A 16,934-nucleotide genomic window follows, 5' to 3' on the forward strand; every position below is an offset into this window, starting at 1 on the left:
TTTTTCTTAAATTACATTAGTTTTAGGAACAACAAATTTAAAGGTAGAAAAGAAAAAAACACTTATTTGTCTTATTTAAACCTATTATGACTAAACAACCCCATTACTTGATACTTTTAACAACAACTTGCACAGACAAAAGCCATAAAAAAATAATGAGATAAATTATGTTTATCCTCCGAAGAGGAAGAAGAATTGCCTTCGTCCAACGGGTCAGGAAGAGGTTGTGGCAACGACGTTCACTTTTATCACTGCCAGTGGATCATGTTGGTTGTCTCTCTTAACTAAACTACAACTAGATTTTAAACCACGGTATACGGCGGGACAATTTTTTTTGTCAACCATTGGGGTACAACTGGCCGGCCCATTAGTCAAATCCCTACGTTCGTAGGGAGCAGGACTCGATTTCTGATGTGATGGTGCCTTCTACAAATGGACTTACTTCCTACAAATGGACTCGATTCCGCGGGACAATATTTTTATATAACATAATTTTAACTTTGATTTGTTTGTTATATTTAGTTAAGTAGTATTTGAATTGTTCATTATTAGTATAAATAATAACATGCATAATAAGTAATTTATAATATATTACCTGATTAAGACACAATTTTGCTAATGATTTAATTGTTTTACAGAATTTAGTTAAATTACCTTGATTTGATATGTCTAATATTTTAATATTTGTAATGTTGACCAAATAATTAAATGAGGATTTAGCGCGTATTTTAACATCAAATTAATAATATTTTAAATTTATAATAATGTTAATTCAAACCCGTCAAGTTTTATAACCCGTCCCACCATATAACCATATTATATAATAAGATTTTAATTGATAAAGGAAAATAGCAATGAAGTGGAGATATTATAAGGATAATACTCGATTCAAGATATGAATTTAGGAATATGATGTTAAATGTAAAGATTGTATAAGTATAAACAAAAATTGATTTAGGAAAATAGAAATAAATTTAGAAGAGATACTTTAGGAATCAAATTGGTGTAACGATTTTATAGACATATTAATTGAGTATTCGATTTTGAATTGCCGTATTTTAGTTATTATTTTTTGCAATTTTGTAGGAATTAATTTTGTAAATAAGTATAGCTTAAAGGATATAAAATAAAATGTACTTTAAAAATGTTAATATAGATATTCTGGTTTCTTATGTATAAACCAAGACCATTGATGACAGTTACGCTTTGTGATTGATCTTGAATGATCCTAAATCCACCTTTCGCTTTTATTTCAGAATGACTGTCAGGTTCTTTCCATATCTCTTATATGTTATATATAATCCCTCCGTTTTACAAAGAGTATCATTTTAAAATAAACATTTTGTTTCAAAGAGAATGACACTTTGTATTTCCAAGACAAAATTGACCAGCAAAATATCAATTATAAATCCTATTATTTCAGTTTATTAATAGTAGAGAGAATTTAATTTAATGTATTACAAAAGGGCATAAGAAAAATTTATAATTTTTTCTTAATATGTGTCAAAAATGCTATAATGACACTATTTGTAAAACATAGGATTATAATAAAGTAAAATTATTTCAAGTTCATGCTCTAATAAACTGATAACTAATGTTCTATTCTACGACATTGTCATTTTTCCCAAATTTATATTCACTAAATTTAATTATACTTGTATCATTTTTCAATGCTCTTTTAATAATTATTTATTTTTCTAAATGTGGTATTATTTTAGACGACAAAAAAAAATGTGGTATTATTTATCAATATTTTATATAGTTACCATAAATTTATCATTTGTCAGAAAGTAATTAATATAATATTAATATTATAATTTTTGTGCCGGAAAATCAATCAATTCCAGAATAATATTATACATAAATAAAAAGAGAATACTATTTTTAGTTTTAAGTTACTAATTTTACACACAAAAAAATAAGATTAAGGAAATTATACGATTAATTATTAAATAGTAAAATATCATAATTAAAGAAATTAGACAGTCAATTATTAATCCTAATAAAAAATGATTGTTAATACTCACTTGTATATAAACTAATAAATTTTCTCATAATAAAATAGTTTCTTCAAATACATCTACATTGATTAAACTACGTTCTATTATCAAAACTTTCTTTTGTAATAAATTAACTTCTTATGAGGTTGTTCTATTTTTATGAGGATGTTTCATATAATAATCAACTAAAGCTACATATAAATTATATAAACTCTTTCATAAGTTCTCTTTTCTTTTTTTTGTCAAATCTTAAAATTATTAGGAAAAGTTTTTCAAAAAAAAGCTCATTTTTACGTTACTTAGAACATATGTTTACATATTATATATAAATTGTTCTTTTAGTCTCTTGAGATTATTAAATTTACCTTTAATTTCATTTGTTTTTACTTCTAATATTCAGGATAGCGTAATAAATTTGAGAAAAATAATAAACTTATATGAATTTTTGATTTATATATATACATGTTAGTATAGTTTTATATAAAATAAGTGAGACGAGTAGTAAAATTATTACCTATGAGATTACAAAATATGGAACAAATATATATAAGATAATGTTAGTTTTTCAAATATGTGATAATATTAGTTTTCATTTTTTTTTTAGAGTTTTGTTTTATTAATATTAATTTATTTTGTGGTTGATTGGTAACATATATAAAGCTGTACAAAAACACTATAGACTAGAATGGTAAGCTGTTACAAAATAATGCAAACTAGTTGTGATAAAGAACAGTACATGAAAGATGTAGATAAAAAATAAGAGTAAAATTTTTAATAATGCTTTTGTGATTGGTCTAAATTAAAAGATGTACTACTTGTATTGCTTTCTTTATCTTCACCAACCAAACTCTTTATTATTAAGTAAAATAAAAATTTAATATAAGGCACATATATTGTTTTGATATGAAAATTATTAATTTTATTCATTGAGATTGAGTGCATAGAATTTAAATATAGTTTTATTATGATATAGGGTTAAAATAAATGGGTGCGTGAACACAAAATCTCGTTTTTTTAATAAAATACCAAATAAATATAAAATCAACATTTGAAATATATGTCCATGTAAATACGCGGATCTAATATACTTTGTATAGATATCGTAAACTAAAAACCAAATTTATAAAATAGTTCAAATTGCAACATGTATCTTTATTTGATTTCATATGTATGTATAATTAGAAACCTGTTTCAGCAGATCACATTTTGAAATATAAACTTAATGATAAAACAAACGTAATGGTGTAGTTTTTTTTCTTATTAATGACGAAATTACGAAACGCAAAACTTTTGATTCCAGTGGAAGCCGTGGGCCTCTCCTAATAGGACTACAGGGCCACAAATCCAGACACATCAACCGATTTGATTGTCTTTTTAGGTCTAAAACAAATCGTCTCTTGTTTCCCAAGTATTCAACCTAATTTCAAGCACAATGTATCTCCCAGAGGAGTTGGTAGTGGAAATACTCGATAAGGCTTCAACAGCTTCTCTAGCACGATTACGATGTGTATCGAAAAGATGGAATGCTCTGATCAAAGATGTGAGACTACCGGTAATCATGTTGATTGATTTTAGGGTTTATCTAATGAGTGTCAATCTCAGCGAAATTCACAACAACAAGGTAATGGTAACAGATCAATTTAGCCTGAAAGATCCTCTTTCCAAGTCTTCAGAAGAAGTCAAAATATGGAACATCTTACACTGCGACGGCTTATTGCTATGCACCACCAAAGACCATAGACTGGTTGTTTGGAACCCGTATTCACGTGAAACCAGTTGGATTCAACCCAGAAGCTCCTAGAGGAAGTTAGATTACTTTGCTCTCGATAAAACCTCAAGAAACAAGTACAAAATCTTGAGGATGCAACAATTTGGTGAAGTTATGCCATACTTACTTGAGTACGAAATCTATGACTTTACCTCTAGTTCGTGGAGGGTTGTTGGTAAGACAACAGACTGGTACATAGAAACGTGGAGGGGCCATCTCATGTCTGTGAATGGAAATACTTACTGGCTTGCTTATAGTAAAGACAAGGTGCATTTCTTACAAAGTTTTGATTTTACAACAGAGAGTTTCAGAAGTGTGTCTCTTCCAGGTGATCGTCATTCTTATCATATTTTCAGCGTATCAGTGACTAGAGAAGAGCAACAACGACTTTGTTTGCTTACTCAAGACATGGATGTACATGCGCAGATCCAAAATAGGGCACCTTATATAAATATATGGATTGCAAATAAGATTGAGAGTAACGGAGACGCGTCATGGATCAAGTTCTTATCAGTTACTTTAGCCAATATCCCAAAGCATTTTTGCGTTTGTAATGCTATGAATTTCTTGGTTGGCTCGCATAACAAAGTTTTAGTGTGTCGTGGTAAAAATGGGATCTCTAACACCTTCTTACACGTTTTGGGAGAAAATAAATCCATACAAGTGGATCATCACGATGCGAAATCTAAATGCCAACTTCTCGTCAATTATGTTCCAAGTTTGGTTCAAATTCTTTGAAGAAGGTATAAAAGTACCGGAGCAATTGATTCATAACGATCACACTAATTTACGCATTGCTAATTTATATTACTAGTTTTCAAACGATTTTTTTTGTTTCCCCTGCCGGTGGAATAATATTATTAGTTATATCCTTATATGTCTTATCAAACTATTCAAGTTTCTTTTGCGATTAGTGATAGATCTTGAATGATTCTAAAACTTATATTCTTTTCATTATTGTGTCCAAGATGATATTTTCAGTGTATATAATTGTGACTTGTCCTATATTCGCAGTTAATAGAAAAAGCCGTGTTTGGGATCAGTTTATCACGGATCTAGTGTTCACAAAAAGAAGATTTATATCTGAATGAATCCTCTAGGGGCTAGAAACTTGGACACCTTAGTTGCTGGCAACAACTTGTTGCATAGTGAGTGAGACATTTAGTTTATATAACACGATCCCATAAATAGTTACTGTTATCCCTACCTAAGTGCATTATGCATACGTATTAATTTTTTTTTTTTTGCAAGACCATGAATGGTTATTAGTTTTTAGATAGTTTATGTTTTTTAAATTTTAGTTTTTGAATTTTGGTTGATATTAGAAAAAACCACTTAAAAACTAGTTTTCCTAAATGTAAGGGAATCTATTTTTTGAAAATCTTGAATGGTAAAATATAGATTTTCAAAGAAGCAAAATCCAAAAACTAAGCACCCACTTGGAAAACTCATGGAACCTCTTTCATTATCTGCTTTGTATTTCTCTAGTTTCAATTTGTATGTGTTATAAAGGAAGACTCGATGCCCCTTTCTTATTATATTATGTCACGTATATATACAAGTGTGGATGAATGCTTTGCAAGTAATATCATACACATATGGAAACAGAATATTATGTAATCCCTTGTCTATCACTCCCTCGCAATCGTAGTGTCATTGCGAATGATGCTGATACTGTTGCGAAATTCATTGAATAAAGGAGTTGGTAGTCCCTCAGTGAAGATGTCCGCATATTGGTGTGAAGAAGGAACGTGTAGAACCTTGACAGCGCCGAGGGCAACATTCACGCACAAAGTGTAGGTCGAACTCGACATGTTTCATGCGTTGATGTTGGATTGGGTTGGAAGAAAGATACAGGGGGCTGACGTTGTCACAGTATACCAAGGTGGCTTTTAACAAAGGACGGTGGAGCTCAAGGAGAATGTTACGAAGCCAAGTTGTCTCCGCGACGGCATTTGCGACGCCTCTATACTCGGCTTCAGCACTGGAACGGGAGACGGTGTGCTGACGCTTGGCAGACCATGAAATGAGGTTGTCACCGTGGAAGATGCAGTATCCTGAAGTGGAGCGTCGGGTCGTAGGACAGCCCGCCCAATCAGCGTCAGTGTAAACAACTAAACCAGTGGATGTGGTCGGATATAGCTGGAGTCCAAAGTCAAGCGTGCCTTTAACATACCGAAGAATACGTTTAAGTGCTTTAAAATGAATCTCACGTGGATCATGCATAAATAAGCAGACTTGTTGGACGGCAAAAGAGATGTCCGGGTGAGTGAAGGTTAAATATTGCAGGGCGCCGACGAGGCTCTGGTAGAGCGTTGGGTTTGCAACAGAGGGACCAACGGCGGCTTCGAGTTTGGTGTGAGTATCGGCCGGAGTTGTGCAAGGGTTGCAGTGTGTCATGTTAGCGCGATGAAGTATATCCGCCGCGTAGTTGCATTGATTGAGAAATAGGCCAGAGGTGTTCCTTTTGATGGAGATACCGAGAAAGTAGTGAAGCTCCTCGAGGTCGGTCATCTCAAATTCTTTGCTGAGGGAAGAAATGATCTGGTTGAGTAGTTATGTTGACGAAGCGGTGAGACCGATATCATCAACATAGAGAAGAAGATACGCTGTGCCAGTGTTGTGATGGTAAACGAAAAGAGAAGAGTCGAATTTGCTCTGGACAAAACCAATACGACGTGCATATTGAGCGAAGCGGTGATTCCAAGCTCTTGGAGCCTGTTTGAGGCCGTAGAGGGAACGCCGGAGTAAGGAGACGTGGTCAGGTTTTTCTGGATCACGGAAGCCCGGTGGTTGATGCATGTATACCTTTTCATCGAGGGTGCCGTTGAGGAAGGCATTTTTCACGTCGAGTTGGTGGATCGGCCATTTACGAGAGAGAGATAGTTCAAGAACGAGGCGGATGGTGGCTGGCTTGACGACGGGACTGAAGGTCTCGTCACAATCGATACGCACTTCTTGTGATTTTCCATTTGCTACCAAGCGTGCTTTGTACCTAAAAAGATTGCCATATGCACCAAATTTATGGGTAAAAAGCCACATCGAACACACAATTTTAGTGTTCTCGGGCCGTGGTACAAGATCCCACGTCCTCTTTTTAATTTGAGCGTTATACTCTTCATGCATGGTTTGATTCCAGTTTGGATCCTCTAAGGCTTTAAGATGGGAGGAAGGAAGAGGAGAGAGGGTGGTAGTATGAAGAGATAGTGGTTGTCTAGGTTTAGAGATACCTTGTTTACTGCATGTCATCATAGGGTGAGATGGTGAAGGTGGAGGAACCACTTGTGGAGCCGGAGCCGGCAAGGGTACCGGTACCGGAGAGGGAGGCGGCTGCGGAACGGCCGAGGGTTTCGGTGTTTGGATGGGGTTTAGACGAAGAAGAGGCGAAGGTGACAAAGGCACGGGTGGTTCAGGAGTAACAGGTGGAGTATTTGGAACATTTTTGGAGAAAGGAAAGTTTGACTCGTCGAATATAACATGACGAGAGATAATTACCTTGCGAGTGGTAAGATCAAGGCAACGGTATCCTCTGTGCTTAGGTGGATAACTGAGGAATGCACAAGCTGTAGAACGAGAAGCAAGTTTATTAGGTGCTACGGAAGGAGATTTGGGTAACATAAGCAGCCAAAAACCCGCAGATGATCATAGGTGGGTGGTTTGTTAAAGAGCTTTTTGAAGGGAGGCGAATTGTTGACGGAGTAAGATGGTAGGATGTTGAATAGGTGAGTTGCCATCATAAGTGCCTCGACCCAATATGGAGGAGGCATTGATGCTTGAAACAGAAGGGAACGAACATAGTTGTTAAGTGTGCGGAGAGTGCATTTGGCTTTGCCGTTTTGTTGAGAAGTATGAGGACAAGAGAAGCGAGGGGCGATGCCATGAGTGGAGAGATGAGTGAGAAACGTTTGGTTTTGATATTCACCACCATTATCACATTGTAAAGCTTTAATGCTGCGGCCAAATTGATTAGACACATAAGCCATGAATGTTAAAAGGGTTGAGAAAACGTCGGACTTTTTGCGCAAAGGAAAAACCCAAAGAAAATGAGTAAAATGATCGAGATAAAAAACATAGTATTTTATTCCTGTGATGCTGGGAACGGGTGAGGTCCAGACATCAGAATGACCAATTTCAAAAGGTTCAGAAACATGAGAAATAACAGAATCAAATAATAATCGAGTGTGTTTCCCCAACTGACAAGCATGACAAAGAGGCATGTCAGTTTTAGAACAATTTATTAAACGAGAAGAAATAAGAGAGTTAAGAGTTGTGTTTCCCAAGTGTCCGAGACGACGATGCCATAACAAAGTGTTGGGAACCGTTGAGAGCATGGCTTGTAGAGAGATAGAAGATGGAGTGGCTGATGGTGGTGAAGTGATGGAGTATAGAGGACCGGTGCTATTACATCGGAGAAGTCGGATCCGAGAACGAAGGTCCTTAATCCAAAAACCAAACGGGTCAAATTCCACAGAAACAAGGTTATCTATAGTGAATTGGCGAACCGAGACAAGGTTTTTAATAATAGAGGGACAAAGGTCGGTTTTTAGAAAAAAATGATAAATGACCAAAAGAAGTTGTGGGAATAGAGGATCCGTTACCGACGACAACCGATGGGGAGGAGCTCGAATTAAAAAGAGAATGTAAGGCACCTGGTTGTGACGTGAGGTGAGACATAGCACCGGTGTACATGTACCAATTGTCGTCCATTGGATCTTGCACCGTCATAGTTCCAAACGCCGCAGCAAGACTTGGCGGAAGTTGCATTGGTTGAACCGCTGCTGGTGGTGTGTACGGAAAAGATCCGAGAACGCCAGCAGCGGGATTGGAAGTGGTCATATACACCATGGGAGGTTGTTGGGGCCAGTTCCGTTGTGGCCACTGTGGTGCGGATGCCGGTGTTTGGAACCATGGAGGTGGCATGCGCCAGTTGTTGCCCCAGTTCTATTGTTGGCGACCACGTCCTCTGCCGTTGTAACCACATCCGCGGCCACGTCCTCTACCACCATTGTAGTTACCGCCATGGGGGTTGTTGTGACGGAGATTTCTGTCGTTGTTGTTGTTGTTGTGGTTTCCACCAGGGGAAGTATACAACGCCCTATGAGATGAAGACCAGATGGTGGTAGATGTTCCGGTTTTGATCTGTTTGGAGAGACGACGCTCCTCCTCAACCAGCATGGAGCGAGCAGTAGCAAACGATGGAAACGGTTGGCGATGTCGGATGATGTTGTTGATGTTGTCATATTTCTCGGTGAGGCCATTGAGCATGTGCATGACAACGACTTGTTCCGTGACAGGAGAATCAACGTTAATTAATGGATCGGAGAGTGTCTTTAGCTTTTGACAGTAGTCATGGACGGAGGGGTCGCCGATGATAAGGGACCGAATGGGGATGTGTGACTGGGGAGCGAAGGGGAGATGGTGCCGTAGATCCACATTTTGACGATGACGTCGCGTTCCTTCCAAGGAGTGTCGTCGTCGTTGGCTGGAGTGGATGTACCATCGAGATGACCGTAAACACCAAAGCTATAGCAATGAGTTTCGAAAAGCTCACGCCAAGCATCATAATTCATTTTTTGCATATCGAGTACAATGGGGATGTGTGACTTAATATGAGTCACGGTGAAAGCTTTGTGAGCCGGTTGAGCCATCGAAAAAATGAGAGAAGAAGAGAGAGAGAGTAAAAACAGAGTTTGTGAAGAGAGAAGGGGAACGAGAGGAAGAGGAAGAAGAAGGAGGCGGCGACTGTTTTTTTTTTAGGACTCTGATACCATGTTACAAAGGAAGACTCAATGCCCCTTTCTCATTATATTATGTCACGTATATATACAAGTGTTGATGAATGTTGTGCAAGTAATATCATACACATATGGAAACAGAATATTATGTAATCCCTTGTCTATCACTCATAATCCCTTGTCTATCAGTATGAACTCACCTCTTTTGAGGTTTTAAGTTAACGAAAGATTTGTTTGTCCCAAAAAAAGTAACATTTAAGATCTTAAATTGTCTAAACTTCAACACCCATTTCTCTAACCTGATCTTAAACTAGTAAATTATCTAATAGTAAAGATCAGATGAAAAAAAAAATTATTCTTAAATAATTAGTTTTAGGAAGAAAAAATAAAACCTAAAAACAAAACAGAAAAGAGAAAACGTTTCATCTCTCTCAAAACCCTAATTTTCGCCACCACTTTCCTTTTTGCAACCTCCCTGAATCCCCCAAAAATCAATGAAGGAAGCGTTGCGTAAGGGTAACGGCACCGCTAATGATAACAAGAAAGCAATCTACACTGACAAGAAAGCGACAACGCTCAGCCGTCAGTCTTCCATGGAAGAGCACGGCTCTTTGGAGGAGAAGTTCCAGACCTTGAAGTTTCTTCACATCGTCCTTGTTGAACAGGTTACACAGAAGAGAATTTCAGATCGAGTCGCTAGTTCAGGCTAACAACAATGCATTTGAGACCGACTTGGCTAGTTGTGTGTCGAAGAAAACGGGTTTGCGTGGCGAGTTGGATCAGGTTAGAGAAATGAGTGTTGAAGTAGAGAGGTTGATGAGGGAGAAGAGTGATGGGGGAGGGCGATATTAGGGTTTTGAAAGGGGAAATAAATGAACTTACGGGTAAGGTTGAGATGGAGAAGGAACAGTTGAATAAGGTCTGTGATGAGAGGGACTTATTTAATTAATGATGGATTTGATCGGTTGAAGAAGAAAGAATCCAATTTGAAGATAGTGATTGCAAAGTTAAAATTTATATAACAAAATATAATTATATACTTTAAAAGGAGTTTAGTAACTTATTAAATAAACTGATTATTTAATAGTTTATATTACATAAATATTCTTTTAAATAAGTATCTTTTAAAACTTTGTACAAAAATTATAAAACAATTTCTCTCAATTATGGTTTTATAGCTTTCTTAGTTCCTTCAATAGTTTTTCCACTGTCCAACAAATGTAAAAAAAACTTATCTATTATTTATTATATTATTTAGATTCATTATGAAAATAAATATTATTCGAGATAATTAATCGAAAACTAAAAACGCTTTTTTCGAGATGATTGATGAAGTCATATATAAAAATCATATAGAAAATGATTCAATTATACCAGTATAAGAGAGACCAAAACCTAACTTATATATATTGACAATTCATGTTAATTTGGTTTTAATAAATTAATATAAATATATTATACATATATATGTTAATTCACAATGATATATGACTAGAATAATATTAATAAGTGAATAGAAATTGAAAATAGTTACATAATAATCTCATGTGAATTATTTATCTTAAAATGAATAAAAATAAAAGCAAAATAGAAAATACGTGACATCTTGATGTTCATAATATAGGAATAATATATAAGTAGAATTGAAAATAAAACTATACATCTTGATGTTCATAATATAGGAATAATATATATGTAGTATATATATTTATATTACATATATATATCCCAAAAAAAATTAAGAACAATTTAGATGATAGAAAAGTCAAATATTTCATCATATTTTAAACAAAAATATCATATATATATATATCATATCTTACATATATATATGATATATCATACACACATGTTGAACTTCTTATAAACATAATAGTATATGCTACACACATGTTGAACTCTTACGTAAAGTATTTAAGAATTACAAAAATGCAATAATTAAATATTAATATCTTCTACTATTTATTCTATTTTTAATTGTCATTAATCATTCATTAGAATGCTAAATAATTAAATACTATGGAGGTGAAACAAAATAACATAAACACAAATAAATAATTGCAATTAATTAAAATATGTGAAAAAAAAATCATAAATAAATTTATTGTGAATAAAGAACTGATTTTTTTGTTTGAATATAAAAATTTGAAATTCTTATAAATAGAAATATATATTTTTTTTCAACAAAAATGAATTATATTGATAATTGAAAATAATCCTTGTACAACTGACTAGATAGCCATGTAGGTGGTGAAAAACACCTGAGTAGAAATCATTAGTGTTACATCTAAACTTTGCTAGGCAATGAGCAACATTATTGCAAGTCCTAAGGGAAAATACAAACTGTAAATTCTGAAACGGAGAAGACCAATACATTATATCCTGTATGACACCTTGAATAGATATATCAATGAGTTGTTTATGGAGATTCTTTGTTAAAGTCTCATTGTCTCCTTCGAATATAACACATGTTATTCCTCTGATCCATGTTTGTTGGGTTGCTGCTAACAATGTTTTTGCCTCTGCTTCTAAAGGAGTCGAGGTGTATCCTAATTTTGAAGCTCCCCATCCTAATGGTACACCATTTTGATCTCGAAGTATCCAACCTCCTTTCGCCTGGTTTGTAATTTGGTCAAATGCGGCATCATAATTGCATTTTATGAAGGGAGGTAGAGGCTTTGTCCATGATGTCGATCGCTGTAAAGTATTAGTGTTTGTTCCCTTTTGAGATTCAATTAGGCAATGTTTCCATTCTCGGGCATCTGATTGTGCTCGAAGAAATACCCAGTTTGGATTATCTTGTTTTCCTTCAAAAATAAATGAATTCCTACTTTTCCATATGTGACAAAGTAACAATAATGCATGAACCGGAGGATTAGTAGAATTGATAGGATCATGTCAAAACTCAAATAGAGATTCAATGAAAGATTCAACAGTCAGGAAAATTGTATTAAAAAAAGAAGGAGGGAGGTTAGATAGTTGCCAAACTGATTCTGCAAACAGACAATGTAGTAGGATATGCTCAATAGTCTCATCTGCTTGAAAGCATCTTGGACAGATTGGATCAAGATTCATTTCCCGAGTGCCTAAAGGTGTGAGAGTTGGTAAAGATTTTGAAAGGATTCTCCAAAGAAAGTGTTTAATCTTTGGCAAAATTTTGATCTTCCATATTTTTCGTTTAAGCAGGACAGAGCCATGGGTTATAGGTGGTAGGTCATTTGGTTGGTTAGGATTGTGCATTGGTAACCAATAACCAGACCGAACCGTGTAGTCTCCAGATTTGGTATAGTGCCAAATAATTTTTTCAGGAAGAGGTAAGAGTGGTAAATATGTATTAATGATGTGTTCTTGATCTTCATTCTTGATAAGATCTCTGATCTTTGTTCTGTTCCAATGATGATAGGTTCCAGTTGTTATAATAAAATTGCCAATGTGTAGTTGGTCGTCTGTATTGTAACTTGAAACTGCATGTGGTGGATGAGAGGCGATGACATTGTCTTGGTTTACTCGAATGCTCTGGCCGTCTCCAACAACATATCGATATCCTAGTTTTATGATTTTGAGGTCTTCAAGTATGGAAGCCCAGCCATAAGATTGGTTAGTTCTTTGTTTCGCGTCTAAGATACACTCATCTCTGTAATATCTACTTTTGTAAACTTTGGCAAAAAGGGAATAAGGATGTTATATCAGTCGCCATGCTTGCTTGGCCAGGAGAGTGTCATTGAAATTAGGTAGGTCTTTAAATCCCAGCCCACCTTCGCCTTTGGAGTGTTGTAATCGTTTCCAAGAAATCCATGGAATTCTTCTATCTTGGTTGCTTTTTTCTCACCAGAATTTTTGTAGTATACTTTCAATTTCAGAGATCACTCCTAATGGTAACTTAAAACAAGACATTGAATATACTGGCATTTCCATGGCCACAGATTTTATAAGAATCTCTTTACCAGCAGGTGATAAGTGTCGTCCACGCCATGACGATGTTCTGTTTTTGACTTTATCAATAATATAGCTAAACATTTCAGTCTTTTTTCTCCCAAATTGTTCTGGTAGACCAAGATACTTACCACCACCTCCATGATTAGGAATTTGCAAAATGTTCTTTAGTTTTTTCTGTAAATACCCTGGGACTCGCGAGCCAAAAGTGATTAGTGATTTATTGGTGTTGATATTTTGTCCTGAGTAGTATTCATATACTTCAAGGCCTCCTTTATAGCTCTGCAATTCCGAGCATTTGCTTGACAGAAATACAATGAGTCATCAGCAAATTGTAAGTGTGTAATAGATGGGACGCCATTTCCAATCCTGACTCCCCGAATATCACCATCTCTAACGCGTGTTTTGATCAAATGACTCATAACATCAGCACAAAGTATAAATAGATATGGTGATAGGGGGTCTCCCTGACGTATGCCTCTTTCCGGGATAACCATCCCATGAGGGGACCCGTTGATTAGAACAAAATAACTTACAGACCGAACAGACGCCATGATCCATTGGATCCATGTTTTAGAAAAACCAAACAATTGCATTGTTACCTCTATAAAGTCTCATTCGACTCGGTCATAGGCTTTAGTGACATCAGTTTTGATGGCCATATAACTTTGGGAGACTCTCTTTCGTGATTTTAGTGAATGCATGACTTCATGGGCAATCATAACATTATCCGTGAAAAGTCTTCTTGGTATGAAAGCAACTTGAGTGTCTAATACAATGTGATCAAGATGTTTTTTAATTCTATTGACTAGACATTTTGAAATGATTTTGTAAAGAACGTTACAAAGTGCAATAGGCCGATTCTCTGAAAGGCTTGTTGCTTCGGTGATCTTTGGTATGAGACATATATATGTGTGATTTATACCAGATTTTATATAAGAAGTCGCAAAAAAATCTTTGATCTCTTTGATTATATCATCATCGATGATGTTCCAATATTGTTTATAGAATCTAGCTGTAAGGCTATCAGGGCCAGGAGCTCTGTCATCACCAATATGAGAGACTGCTTCAAAGATTTCGTCATTTGTAAAGTCCTTAGTTCGTTCCTCATTAATCTCTTGGGTAACTGTAGGTGAAAAATCCCCAAAATCTATCAGTGAAATTGGTATTCTACTAGATGTATAAACAGTAGAGAAGTAGCTTTGAGCATGATCCCCCACATCTTTATCACCACTATAAAGGTTTCCGTCTGCATCTTTGATAAAAGATATGAGATTCTTTGCATATCTATTTTTTGTGCTGGCATGAAAAAAAACTGTATTTCGATCCCCGAAATGAAGCCATCAGTTTCTGCTTTTTGTATGCCAGTAGTGTTCCTCATCTCTGTAGGCCTTACTTAATTCATCTTGGAGTCGAGGTATGTGGCGTCGCACAGCTCTGCAAGTACTTTCCATGGCTCTGTTTAATTCCTTCTGGTAGAAATCTATTCGCTTTGCAGAGTTAATGTTGGCATTGTGTTTTTTTTTGGCCATCATACTTTGGCATGTATGTATTTGATCATTAATGGAGTAATAGCTGTTTTGTTTACAAATGTTCCAGCCTCTTTCGACCGTTTGAGAGAAATTTTCAATCTCTGTGAGGTGTTTATCAAAGCGGAAGGGTTTGGTTAATGATTGTTGTATAGGATTTATGTTTGTTAGGAGAGGTTTATGGTCTTAACCATTGAATTCAAGAAACTCAGCTTCTGCATATGGGAAGAGTGAAGCCCATTCTGAGTTTATCATGACTCTATCTAAACAACATTTTATAGTATAATCTCGTCGCTCTCCAACCCAAGAAAACTTGTCTCCTTTGGATTTTAAATCAGCTAGATCACAGGTAGTAATCATGCGGTTGAAACGTCTAAATGTCCATGCTTCTCTTGGAGGTCCACCAACCTTCTCTAAGTTACTAGTGATCTCATTAAAGTCTCCTGCAAGCATCCAAGGACCAACACGACTATTTCCTAAATGTTCAAGGTAATCCCAAAAGTGATGTCTTAAACTTGGATTTGGGTTGCCATAAACACCAGAAAAATAGAAATCAGTTTTATTAAAGTTGATGTAGGTATTAATGATGCGCTCATCTTGATACAGAGTGGATAAGGTTGCTACTGCATGATGCCTCAGACTCTGCCTTGGTACGCTTCTTGATCTGACTCAGGACCGTCAGATTATCATTGGCTTCCCATCTTTGGTAGTAGAGTCCGATATCTGCATTCTTGCGCTTCTTACCAAGAGTAGAATCCAGGGCATTGGAGAAGGTAGTAGGAAGCTGATCCTCTGTGACTTGGAACTTACCTTTGTTGAACTTCATCAAAAGGTATTGGAGGCGTTCTGCCGTCAGTTCAGAGTCTCCAAATATGCTTGGAGATGTGGATATATAAATATATGACAGGAACTTCAAGCTAATCAAACTGTAGTTTTAAATATACATTATGTTCTCTCCTAAAACGAGATATGTATTCAGCTATTTCTCTATAAATATTTATAAATTCTATATATTAAAATATATTTTAGCTTATTATAATTAGAGTGAAATTACAAAACAAATTAATAATTATATTACGTGCAATATTTGTATTAAAGTGAAGAAATAAAACAGAAAATTATTATTGAAAATTATGGTTAAAAGTAGAAGAAAAATTGAACATCTTACAATATATTACTTTGATTCAAGTTGTTTTTTTTACGGATGTTAACTCTTTAGGTGACAAGTGTCAAGTTCTAGAAGAAAGTTTTAGAATAAACTCTCTATTAAAATATACTTTAGTTTATTATAATTAGAACGAAATTACAAAATAAATTAATAATCATATTATGTAAACTATTTCTATTGAAAAGAAGAAATAAAACAGAAAATTATTATTGGAAATTATGATTAAAAAATAGAAAAAAATTGAACATCCTATAATATATTACTTTGATTTAAGTTGTTTTTTTTTACAGATAATAACTTTTTAGGTGACATATGTCAAGTTGTACAATAAAATTTTAGAATGAACTCTTCTTTATTATATAAGATATATTTAAACCAAATCTGAATGCTTACTTCTCGTCAATTATGTTCCAAGTTTGGTTCAAAATCAACCAGGTTTTTTGAAGAAGGTAAAAAAGTACCGGAGCAAGTGATTTATAAACGGTCACACTAATTTATGCATTGGTAATTTAAAGTACTTGTCTTCAAACGAATTCCAGTTTTTCCCCCTGAGAAGCCAAAGGAATAATGTTAGTTATCTCTCTTATCAAACTATTCAAGTTTCTTTTGTGAGGACACCTTAATTGTTGGCAACAACTTGTTGCATAGTGAGTGAGACATTTATAGTTTACAAGACAATTCCATAAATAGTTTAGTACCTTATCACTACCTTAGTTCATATATATTAATTTCTTGTTAATAGCAAAGAGATCAGATGAACAAATTTAATTTATCCTTAAATTATTAGTTTTAGGAAGAACA

At 34.9% G+C, this 16,934-nt stretch overlaps 1 protein-coding gene and 1 pseudogene across 1 annotated transcript; one reads left to right on the plus strand and one right to left on the minus strand.

The window, feature by feature from the left end:
• Window positions 3,433–4,506, plus strand: LOC109130844 (annotated as a pseudogene).
• On the minus strand, window positions 5,482–6,282 carry LOC104767863 (uncharacterized mitochondrial protein AtMg00810-like). Its single transcript, XM_019240911.1, has one exon. The coding sequence runs from the start codon at window positions 6,280–6,282 to the stop codon at window positions 5,482–5,484; it is 801 nt and encodes a 266-aa protein (XP_019096456.1).

The sequence above is a fragment of the Camelina sativa genome, chromosome 19, assembly GCF_000633955.1.
Source record: "Camelina sativa cultivar DH55 chromosome 19, Cs, whole genome shotgun sequence".
Taxonomy (NCBI): Eukaryota; Viridiplantae; Streptophyta; class Magnoliopsida; order Brassicales; family Brassicaceae; genus Camelina; species Camelina sativa.